The sequence below is a fragment of the Ammospiza nelsoni genome, chromosome 21 (assembly GCF_027579445.1).
Source record: "Ammospiza nelsoni isolate bAmmNel1 chromosome 21, bAmmNel1.pri, whole genome shotgun sequence".
NCBI lineage: Eukaryota > Metazoa > Chordata > Aves > Passeriformes > Passerellidae > Ammospiza > Ammospiza nelsoni.
In genome coordinates, this window is record NC_080653.1 from 9,711,847 (window position 1) to 9,723,902 (window position 12,056).

General features: G+C 52.9%; 1 protein-coding gene across 4 annotated transcripts in view; it reads right to left on the reverse strand.

Moving 5' to 3' along the window:
- Positions 1-9,091: 9,091 nt before the first annotated feature.
- Positions 9,092-12,056, reverse strand: part of BCAS3 (BCAS3 microtubule associated cell migration factor) — a 296,865-nt gene continuing 293,900 nt past the window's right edge. For all 4 annotated transcript variants that reach the window (XM_059487012.1, XM_059487010.1, XM_059487013.1 and 1 more), the window contains one exon: positions 9,092-10,028. In XM_059487012.1, the coding sequence (XP_059342995.1) occupies positions 9,880-10,028 (149 nt within the window). In that variant the 3' untranslated portion in view covers positions 9,092-9,879. The remainder of the gene's footprint in view (positions 10,029-12,056) is intronic.

Consider the following 12,056-nt stretch of genomic DNA (forward strand, 5'->3'; position numbering starts at 1 on the left):
GGGAGGGGAGGGGAGGGGTCGATGGGCACCGGGGCCCGGCTGGTGCCCTTTAATCGACAGCTGCCCAGGGAGATGCTCGCTCTGACACCGGCCTCGGCTCCGCCACCCCGCTTCTCCTCCCTCTGCGCTGCCCTAGGGTGCGCAGGGAACCCCGCGGAGCCCCCCCAGATCCCCCTGCCCTCAGATTGTTTAGATTTCCCTCCAGCTTTAAAGAAAATATTTCCAGTAATCCAGATTTCTGGAAAATAACAACATGCGGGGAGACGCAGACACAAACGCCGCTGAAGTTTATGCAGAGTTTGAACAATTTATAAACACATTTCCCAGCCTGTTTGGCGGGGCGGGCGGCGAGTGACCCCGGCCCGGCCGGGAGGAGACGCACGCATCCTCCATCCTCCCGTTACACCGCGCCGCTTGGAGCTGTGAACCTGCACTTCATTGAATTTTAAATCATTTTATTATTTTTTGAGTTACGGAGCGCCGTCCCTGCGCGGGGGCGGAGTGACCCCTCCAGCCCAGCGCCCCCGGGGCTCTCCACGTCGGGGCGCGGCTCCGAGCCCGCACCGAGCCCGCTGCCTTAAAAGGAGACGGGAGCCCCGGTCCGGGCCGTGCAGAGCGAGGGGACCCGCCTGGAACCGGGGCTGGCCCCGGGGATGGGGACGGGAACGGGGATGGGGATGGAGGGGCGCGGTGGGGGATCGCGCAAATCCCTCTGTTTAAAAAACTTCCATTCGAGAAAGTGTGTCACATCCCGGCGCGGGCGCCTAATCCCGGCCTAATGGCATTATCGCCGCCTCATCGCCGTCATGGGACGGGGCCGGGGCCGAGCACAGCACCCCCCGCCCGCCGCCACGCGTGACCGCGGCTCGGTGCTGCGGGGAAACGGAGCCGCGGAGCCCCCGCGCCGTCGGGGCGCTCCTTGCCGGGAGCCGGGCTCGGTGTCGCTGCCCCTCGGGTCCCGCTGTCCCCTGGTGGGTTCAATCGGCTCCTATCGATAATCGGGGTCCCGCTGTCCCCTGGTCCCTTCAGGGGCTCTATCGGCTCCTATCGATAATCGGGTCCCGCTGTCCCCTCGGTGCTCTATCGGCCCTTATCGATAATCGGGGTCCCGCTGTCCCCTCGGTGCTCTATCGGCCCCTATCGATAATCGGGGTCCCGCTGTCCCCTCGGGGCTCTATCGGCCCCTATCGATAATCGGGTCCCGCTGTCCCCTCGGGGCTCTATCGGCCCCTATCGATAATCGGGGTCCCGCTGTCCCCTCGGGGCTCTATCGGCTCCTATCGATAATCGGGTCCCGCTGTCTGCCCGCGTTCCCCAAGCGGAGCCGGTCTCGGGAGGGACGAGCCGGGGCTCCTCTCTCAAATCCAGCAGCCCCAGCAAACGGCGTTATTTGATACAATGATATTGTTGGGGTCCTCTCTCTGCTCCCTCTCTGGATTAACAGCGAGGATTTGGGGTCCGGAGTAGCCGGGACGAGGCTGCCCCACTCCCGCAGCCTGAGACCTCCTGGTGAACAGGGGAAAAGCGACGGAATCGGTTCCGGAGCAGAGAGAAAAAAAAATCACTGGGGGCTCCAAGCACGGTGCAACCTCCCCAGTCGGCCAAAAAATCCCGTTCTGAGAGGGGACCCTGCCTGTACAACAAAATCCTCGAGGACAGGGGACATCCCGGTTTCTCTCCCTTGTTAGTTTTAATTTTCAAGCTGTTCCTGGTGGGTGCAGTCCCCTCTGAAAGGGGGAAGGAGCAGGGCAGCCCCAGCCCTAGAGGGTCACTCAGCCCCCCTGGTCCCCAGAATCCCTTTTCTCCCTGTTTGGGGCCAGGAGTTTGGCAGAAGTTGGAGGATCAAAGGAAGGACGGGTGAGCCGGCCCTGCGTGGGCAGAGCTGACAGGGTCTCACATCTCGGCCTGTTTGCTTCAGACGGGATCTGGGAACTTGTCTGGAATCACATCTGAAGCAGGATCTGACGCCGCTGGTCCCACGTCACGTGAGTTGTGGTTTTGGTCTAGGTTTGACTTTTAGAATTGCAGAAAATCACTGTCTCGTGTTTATTGGAGAGAGCATTCACTGGCCAGAGAATAAAACCATCCAGAATAAATCACGAGCTGGTCCTGGGCAGGAGTAACACTTTCACTGCAGCTGTCCCTTTCCTGGGTGTTTCACCATGGTAAATTTGATGCACACCAGCCCTGCATGGAAGGGCCAACTCCCATAACCTTGATTTACATTTCCTCCAAAACCCAGAGCTCCTCCAAGCCAGAGAGGTGGAACATGCCCCTGCAGGCAGCACAGGCTCTTCCCATCCTTCACTTCTTAAAACCAGTCTGAAAACTCAAACTGCGCTGGGGCAAGGCCTCACCTCAGCCCTGCATCCAGCCCCATTCCCGGGCACCTCTGTATTTAATTTAATTTTCTCATTGCCCATATTTTCCCTCACCTCTCTGTAGGCGCTGGGATCTTGCACTGACCATCCTGGGGAATTGGGGGATTTTGGCACGGGCAAATATGCTGAAACCCGCTTTTCCAGCCTCCTCGCCCTCAGGAGCTCGGCGGTGCAGGCAGATCGCTCTCCATGTGTTTTCCATGGATACCTCAACGGAGGCAGCCCCAAATCACAAGTAAATAACAGCCCGACGCCGGGCCGCCGGCACAAAGCAAGCAATTGCCCTTCCCGCAGGTCACCAATCTCTTGACACACGGTCTTTGAGACCTGGCCACGGGGAGCGAGGCTGAAAAGGAAGGAAGGACAGTGGGGACAATGGCTGGCTAATAACCCTCGTCCCAGCTTTGTCTGGGGGCACTCGGGGTGGCGCTGGGGCCAATTCATCCCCGCAGACAAAGCCGCGGGACGGTCCCGCTCACCGGGCTCAGCGCGGGGCTGGAGCTGCCGCAGGTACGAGCAGCCCCCGCTTTGTGGCCAGCAGTATTCCCCGCTGTGTTTTCCCCTGCGCGCTGAAAACAAACCCTTCACTTGATCCGTTTGTCCTCTCCGGTTGCCATCTGTCTTGCATCCTTCAAATCTCACCTTAAACCAGCGCCTCTCGAGCAAATCCTGGCCGCCAGCCCCGGGGCCGCCTCGCCCGCTCCGGGCCCGGCGCTCCGAGCGCTCATTGAGGTGGAGGGGATTTGAGAGCGCGCAGGACACGCCGGGATTAAGGGCACAGATTGCTCTGCCCGGGCTGCAGCTCTGCCTGCCCGAGCCTCTGCTCCCTCCCCTTGGCCCCAGCGAGGTGCCAGCCCCATCTCTCTGCCCTTCAGGGGCTGGTGGGATGCAGGGATGCACCTGAGCCGCCCCCCGGCTCCTCCTGCTTCCCCTGCAGGTGTGGGAACAGGAGAGGCGGCACCGGGGGCTTCACACACGGGGCTGCTCTTTGGGTCTCGGGAGGTTTTGCTGTTAATGGCAGCCCCGTGAAAAGTCTCTGTTTCTGCCCGCATGTCTGAAGAACAAGCAGGATTTCTTCAGTTTTCATTCTTAAAGTTGTTTATTAAATCTTATCTATAAAATTTTTCTCCCTGCCCAGACGAGATCTGCCCAGCAGGGCAGCCAAAGGCGCTCTGACCGCCCCCAAGGCAGTGTTGTCTTTTTATACTACAAACTACGTATAACATATTTACACTTAATTCCCAATACCTATCACCTCTATAACATATCTACAATTACTTTCTAATACCTATCAACTATGTTAGACAGTGCACTTCTATTCTAAACCAATCCCAAAGTGCCAACATCACTGCAGAAGATGGAGGTAGAGAAGAAGAAGAAGAAGAAGGACTGGACATGCCCGAGTCTCTCCATCTTGTCCCCAAAACCCCCATTCTAAAAATCCCAAAATCTACCTTTTCACCAGGTCATAATTTTATTATTGTACTGTTTAAACTTCTGGGACTTTCAGGTCCTCATACAAAGCTGGCAATTTGCTCCATGGGTCAAAATCAAATCCACAGGTGTTCTGGGCTGCGTGCCAGGGTCTCCGAGCCTGTCGGCAACTCTGGACACCCAGAGGGATGCACTGAGTTCTGGCATCTGTACAGATGTGCAGGTGCTGTCTCACCTCACATATCCCATCCCATCCCACCCCATCCCATCCCATCCCATCCCACCCCATCCCATCCCATCCCATCCCACCCCATCCCATCCCATCCCATCCCACCCCATCCCATCCCATCCCATCCCATCCCATCCCATCCCATCCCATCCCATCCCATCCCATCCCATCCCATCCCATCCCATCCCACCCCATCCCATCCCATCCCATCCCATCCCATCCCACCCCATCCCATCCCTTTATCCAAAGGGCTCACACATCCCTTGAAGGTTCAGACCAGCACATCTCCCCGTGCCTCCATTTTAGCTCCTGAATTATATTTAATTACCTCACATCCCCCTCCAGCCCTTGCTGTGGTGGGGATCACCTGCTCCCATCAAAATCTTGCTCTTCTTTGGGAAAACCCCTCCTTGCTGGGCTTCATGGGCGCTGAGAGGAGCTCAGAATTCTGATCCAATCCTCTGGAACTGGTGAGATTCCTCCTGGAAAATCAACCCACAGCAAAGCTGATGGTGTGAGCCACAGCAGGGTGACACATGGTGGTTTTTGGCTGGCAAGGACAGCCCTGATCCTGCCCAGCTCCACGGACACTGTGGATAACTGGAGCAGGAGTGTCACAGTCTGGCCAGTCACCCGGGCAGGACAATGGCATCACTGCCACATGACAGCTGGACTTTCCCCTTTCCACAGCAAAAAGAGCAAAATTCAATGTACCTTGAGAGGTGGCTGCAGCAAAAAGAGCAAAATTCAGTGTACCTTGAGGTGGCTGCAGCAAAAAGAGCAAAATTCAATGTACTTTGGGAGGTGGCAGCAGTGTGGGCACCCTGGCATGGGAGGAGAGGCCGTGGGACATTCCTGACTTTCCCACTGGGGCTCATGGAGTGGTGCAAGGTGGGATGGGGAGCACGGGCAGTGGCATCACCTTTTATTAATGTCCTGTAATAATATTGAAAATATTCACTGGGAAATAATTATGTCCCACAAAAGAAGCAGCAGCCTGTGGTTTGAGCCAAGACTGGTTAGCAATACTTGTTTTTATTAAAGAGACGTTTCATGTCTGGTTTATAGATTAGATTTTAACCTGACAACCTTTTAACATTGTATTAAATTAGAAATTAACTTTGTACGGCTGCTCACCGAATAATTGAGCCACTGATAGGACGAGTGCTAGGGAATATTTCAGATAGCAAAGTTCCCAAGAAAATTCAGAGCCTCCTCCTTGATCCAGACCAGGGCTTTGCTATTAATTAGTATTTATGACCAGGTGGCAGGAACGCTTTCCAGGGAGCATCCCTGCGCTGTGCCCATCCCCAGGGACGTGATGGAGGGATGCTGCAAGCCCCTGACCCTGCTGCCAGGATTTCAGCACAATTTCCTGCAGCAGAAACTCCCAAGAAAGGCAAAAATTCAGCCTGGGAACTCCCTGACAGATGCTGTGCCCGGCTGGGCAGGGACAGGGACAGGTGACAGGGACAGGGGACAGGGACAGGTGAGGGGCACAGCTGAACCTCCCATCCCTTCGCTTCCCCATTCTGCTCCCAGCAGCTCCTGCAGTCCCGGCAGGGACAAGGACAAATCCTTGTCCCGGTGCCTTTTCCATCTGTGTCACAGGCCAAGCAGTGGATCCAATTATTTTTTTCCTAGCACACAAGCCACTAATCATTTATTGCATTAAAAAAAAAAAACCAAAAAAGCAAAACCAAAAACCTCGTCTCCTCAACTTTTGTTCCCGTTTTATCCAATTAAAACTCAAGGGAAAAAAAAAAGGTAAAAAAAAGAAGTTTCGTTTTCTCCTTTTTTGCAATCACAAAGACCCGATCTCAGCCCCATTGACTCGCTAATTGTAAGCACTCAAATGGTCGGGTTTAAAGTTACACTTAGCAGCTGTGAAACATTAGGGTGAAGTGATTACAACCTACTGGAGGATACCGAACATTTTTACAATATCTCAGGAGCACGAGGGAAAGACAACAGGAAATGGCGCAAACTTTCCTACCCTGCACAGCAACAGGCCAGAGCAAAGGAGCGAGAAAAGAGAAAATAAATGTAGAGACGTGGCGCAGACGTGGTTTGGATGCTCAAAAAGTCCCTGAGGAAGCCGTGGTGGGAGCACCATGGATTTCCCCCAGGGAGGACGGGGAGCAGCGTCCAGGGATTGCACAGGGTGCGAAGCGTGCAAGGCGTGCAAAGTGTGCACAGTGTGTGTGCCAAGCTCTGCTGAGGAAGGAGATCCTGGCAGTGTTTTGCCCTTGGCCAGACCTTTGCCTTGTCCCAGCAAATATTCTGGGCCTGGGGAAGCTGCTCAGGGCAGGACAGACCAGAGCCTGTCCCTCAGAGGGACAGGATGGGGTTTGCCTGGGCTGGGGCTCAGCATCCCCAGCAAAGCCACCAAACCCTGAGCTCCACGAGCTCTGCAAAGCTCCAGGAGACCCTGATGGTGACACCCAGGCCCTGGACTGCTCCTGGGATCTGATTTCATTTGAACTTGGAGCTGTCACGATGGAAAACCACTGATTTCCCACTCCTTTTCCAGCAGCCCAATGTCCCCCTCCCATGATTTAAGCTCGCTACACGTGTGTGTGTATTACAGAAACCAGGGTAGGATAAGAAAGCAATATTTCATGTTAATTCATGAAATCTGAACTCAACTTTTAATAGAAGAGCCCCACTTTATGCCCAGAGTGATATACAGTCAGCCCTGCTTTAAATGAGACATTTTGCCTTTTGAACTCAGCAGGAGCCCTCTGCTTACAACTACTGGAAAGAGTTTAAAAACCTGCAAGTCCCCTTGTCTCTTGGGCTCTTTGGTTTATGTCATGGCACAGCATTCTTGCTGGGCTGCCAGCTGCTGTGCTGGGAACCTGGCGTGTCAGAAACTCACCTGGAGAATTTCCACCGCGAAATCCTGCAAAGCCCACGAGCCGCTGGCTGCTTTCCAGAGGGGTTTGGATCGAGTTCCCAGGCTGGAAACCTGGTTCTGTTAAAGCCAGGGGTGAACCTCCCTTAAGAGCAGCTTCTAGACTTACCAAGGAACAGAAATGTTCTCTCCTGGTGCCTGGAAATGAGCTCTCATTTGGCTGCTGAGGCTGAGGCGGAGGAAGGGTGCTGTGGCCACCTGGCACCCAGCTGAAATGGGGCTTTTAGGGCCATGGGTGTGAGTGAAGAACACAGTGCAGGGATGTGTTGGATTTACTAATGAATCAGATCCTACAGAGTTATTATTGAATGAAATCCTACAAAGCTATCATTAAATCAGACCATACAGACCTTAGAGTGAGTGATAATTCAGACCTCATGGAGTTATCAATGAATCAGATCCTATACAGTCATCACTGCAACACACTCAGTTTTCTCTGGCTCACAGAAGGGCTGGAACTCAGTGATTATTCTGCTGGGTCATCTGTGAAAGTATCAAATTAAAGTTAAATTAGCCACCTCATGGCAATGCTTTTTTTTTTTTTTTTTTTAGGCTCTAGACTTTCTTAACAGTTTGGCTACAGGGCTATCAACAGCAGAGAATTTAGGACATTCTTTTCAATGAACCAGACTGAAAATATTTTGGTACAGCCCCAGTTTGTAGGGTTTTTTTGAATCTCTTCCCCCCCACTTTAAACAAAACATCCTGATTCAAAGGAGCTTCTTGCAGACTGGGAATTTCCACATGGCCATATTGCAGCACTTATAAAAAGTGATTTAATGCCTGCCAACAACAAATACATTTGCAATGACACCACTGTGTGTTATGTGCTATCCCACTCGGTGTGCTCAGCCAGAAGCAGCCAGGCTGTCCCAGGCAGGAGGGAGAGGAGCTCTTTCCTTCCTTCCTCTCTCCCTCCAGGAGAACTTTGTCCCTTTCCCCGCTCCTTGGAAAGCCTGGAAGGAAACAAGCATCACGGTGACAACACAGTCCCTTCTGTATGTGTTAATCTGGATTTTGTTTGAACTTTTGGAGCTGACCTTGGCTTGAACCGTGTTAAAAACCCTGACTGGTGTGGACTGACTTGACCCTGCGGTCCCATTTGTCCGCGGTGCCAGTCCTGCCCTCAGCCCTGCACTTCAAGCCTTTATTTTACAGACAAAAAGGAACATAACATTACAGCAGATATAGCCAGCAGGCCAGAGCTGCAAGTACTTACTTAGAGGCAAAACTCTCCTCTGATTTCGTCCCAAGGAAGTTATTTTTTTGCTTGAGAAGAGACTGACTGAAAACCAAGCAAGAAACTGAAATTATTGCTGTAAACTCTCGCTTTTTATTAGTGGTTTCCAAGCCTGAAGAAAACAAAACCTTCTGAGTGGCTGTGTCACAGTCAAAAGCAAAAAAAAACCCAACAAAACCAACCCAAACCAAGCCCAAGACTGAACTGGGTGTTTGGGGATGGAGTAGGAAGAGGGTGGTTGGTTCTGCATCCCTTGGTGTGGCTGGCTGGAGCTGTAAGATTTGTGGCTTTCGATAGTTTCCTCTCCCTGCCATGACTCAAAAGGCTTCTATTAAAAACAAGTAGTGGGAAGGAAATTTCATAAGCTGACAGCCCCATCTCACTCTGCTGCTAGACACAAGTTGGCTGAGATGTTGGAATTTGTGTGGTTATGATGTGTGAGCCCAGAACTGTTTTATCAGCAGGGTTATGCAGCGCTAGCTCTGACTGTGCACGTTCAGAAGGGTGCAGAGGTTCAGGCTGCTCTGCAAAGCCTCTGGTCCATGATCCTACAACAGAACAGATGGAGATGGGAACTCTGCCTCCTGCACCTGGTCCTTGTCCCACTGGAGTCAGTGGGATGAAGAAACAGAGCCCCAACCAGAGCATGGTGTTGGTTTCAGAGGAGCCAAGTGGGTGCAAGGCACACCCCCTAAATACCTTGTTTTAAAAATCCTGTCTGTGCACACAAGGACAAGGAAATGGGGAGACAAAACCATGCTAGACTGGCTGCATAACAGCCACTGATGGCTTTAATTAAAGCCCTCAAGTCAGTAAATACACACGGAGTCTGGTCCAGGGAGGTACACAAAGCCCACAGTCAGCCCAGTAACACTCCATGAACATTGCCATTTAAGCTGTTTTTTGTTTAACTTAGATTTATTCAATGACACATGCATTTCTGGACAGATAATCCGAGTTCCAATGAACAACTTTTATAACCAAATATGAGAAATCCGTGACTGCAATTAGTCAATTAAGTACATTTCTAAAATACATGACTAGAAGAAAATCGGAGCGAGAGAGAGAGAATTCTTCCAAAGAACAAAAAGAAACATTTCCATTGGTAATACTCCTGGCATTGATGAGTATCAGAGGGGAAGAAGGGCAGCAAGGAGACATGATGAGGAAGGAATAACATCATCAACCTGTCCACAGAAAGTCCTCCAGTTTCCAGTCTCTCCAGTTCATCCAATAATGCTCGGCACTTTCACGAATGGTGAGAGCTCCCCTGATTTACAGAGATTCATCTCTCAGCACGAAAAAAAGCAGAGAACAGTTGTGAAACCTTGTGCTTGACCCAAGATGGCTATAGGAGTATTTCTCCTCACCCAACCTCTTCCTGAAGACAGCGAGAAAAGAAGCTGCAGAGCTCTCAGGACTGAAGATGGAGCCTCTTCGTATTGCACAGGAACACAGAGTCAAGATTTCATGAGGATGCTTCGGGAAGGTTTAAGAGTCATCAATATTCATCAGGGTAACGAGAACCATCCCGGGAGCTGGCAGGTGACAGACACAGCGGGATTGATGGGGGAGAGGCGGCTCCATCCCCCGGCTGGGCGTGTCCCTGCATTGGGGAGTCCCGCGGGGAACAGGCTGGATGTGTCCCCTCCTGGAGCGTCCCCGAGGGGCGGCGGCTTCAGGGGAATCCCGTGGGGAACAGGCTCAGGGGCTGGTTCTCGTTGGTGGGCAGCGGGGAGCGGTAGCCGTCGAAGTTGCGGGGGATGCTGCCGCTGGTGGAGCCCGAGCTGTTACTGAGCGTCTCTATGCTTCCCTCTCGCTGAAGCTCTGCAAGGGAGAAAGAGAGAGAGAGAGAGAGAGCAGCTCCCGGTTAGAGTTTGGGATAAACCCCCAGAGCCGTCAGACAGATGCTTTACTGACAAATCCCTTTGTTGTTGCATTGCTCTGACATTTGCTCAGCGTCCTTTCCTGGGCTGGTTTGGGAATGGCTCCTGAGGAACGCCAGCTCCTGCTTCCACCTCTCTCCAGATGGAGGCATTGCTGCTGCCCTTCCCTGGGGCCGAGGGGACAGGACAGGGTTCCATGGTGGGGATGTCACAGTTAAACTCAGCACGGTCTGAAGGGGACAACTGCAGATGATGGAAAACGCTGGGAAGGGCCATTGGCAGAGTGTGAACCACTGCCATTCCTCACTTGGAAACACCAGGACTTTCCACAGCCCTTAATCCTGCCCAAATGGATGTAAACAACTCAGCTTTTTCAACTCAAAGAGAAAATATCCCCTTTCCTGAGCTGTGCCCCGAAGCACAGAGGAAGCAGCCTGGCTTGTGGCTCTCCCTGTCCTGCTCACACCCACCCAGCCCTCTCCCCTTGCTGACCTCCAGGAGCCTTTGGTGCTCCCTGATCTTCCAGAGGAGGATTTCTGGGTGTGCAGGGCATGGTTTCCAGCCCTGTGAGCCACTTGAACCCTGCAGTGGGCTCGGTGGCCACACTGGCAGCACTCAGCAGGGACAGCAGGCAGAGCCCCAGGGAGGGCACAGGAATCCTCCCCCAGGGTGACAGTGGTGACAGGAGACACGAAATACTCTGGGGAGTTGTGATGTGGGACCCCGAGCATGATTTGGTCTGGGGATGGGGTGGGGACAGGAGTTCTGGGCAAATTCCTCTGCTGCTAAGGGGGAAATGGGACCTGGAGGGGCTACAGGAGAGCTGGAGAAGGATTTTTTATATGGGCATAGAGTAACAGGACAAGGAGGAATGGCTTTAAATGGGAAGAGAAGTTTAGAGGGGATACTGGAAAAAAATATTCCCTGTGAGGGAGGCGAGAGACCAGAACAGAGAAACTGTGGCTGCCCCATGCCTGGAAATCCTCAAGGCCAGGTTGGATGGGGCTGGAAGCAGCCTGGGATGATGGGAGGGGTCCCTGCCCATGGCAAAGGATGGAATGAGATGAGATTTAAGGTCCCTTCCCACCCAAACCTTTCTCTGGTTCCATGTAAGACTTGTCTGGAGTGGAAAGGAGCCTGAGGAGCTGGAGGGGCAGTGCCTGCTCTGCTCTCTGCTAAATCTGCTAAACATTCCTGCCCTTCCACTGCCTCACCTGGGATATTTAACCTCCTTTAACTTTGCCTGCAGTGGGACCCTGTGATAAGGACAGATCTATACACAAAGAACAGGGAACAGCAAAAATTCAGCTTTCCCCTAAAACATAAAGTATCCATCCCAGCCCAGCATCCTCTGGCACTGCCCTGCTCCCCCTGGCACTGCAGCCCTGCCCACACCTGGCACTGAGGACTGGGGGATTTAATCCCTTATCCAGGAGGGAACCTGTAAGGAGATAATCTGCCCAGCATACACGGAAAACAAATCAGCAGGAAGCTGATCACCCTGCAAGCAGCGCTGGCAATGACCTCAGCTGCATTCAGCACCATCTCTTGCCAGTATCTGGTGAAGGAATGTCCATGTCTAAACCTCTTCATTTTCCTCACATCCTCACTCTCCCCTGAGTCCAGGAAGTAAAAACAGTAATTTAAATCAGAAATGAGTGGCGTATCCCACACTAATACTGTGCTTATCCTGTCTGATTTGGGGCTTTCATCTCCCTCAGCACACAGCTGGCTTTGCTTAGAGGTCCCACGTCAGAGCTGGGGATGCTGGGCAGTGCTGCTGGGCTCCCCCACACCCAGCACTGCTCCTCCTGGGGTGATCCCACTCTCTTTTCCACCCAGAATGGATTTCCAGGCAAAGTGTTTCCAGCAAGGCAAGGGAGAGGGACAGAGAGAGGAGTTTTGTTTTCCAGTGGCTCCTGTTTATCCCTGGGGTTGAGCTCATGGCTGCTGTGGGACCCTGCGCCCT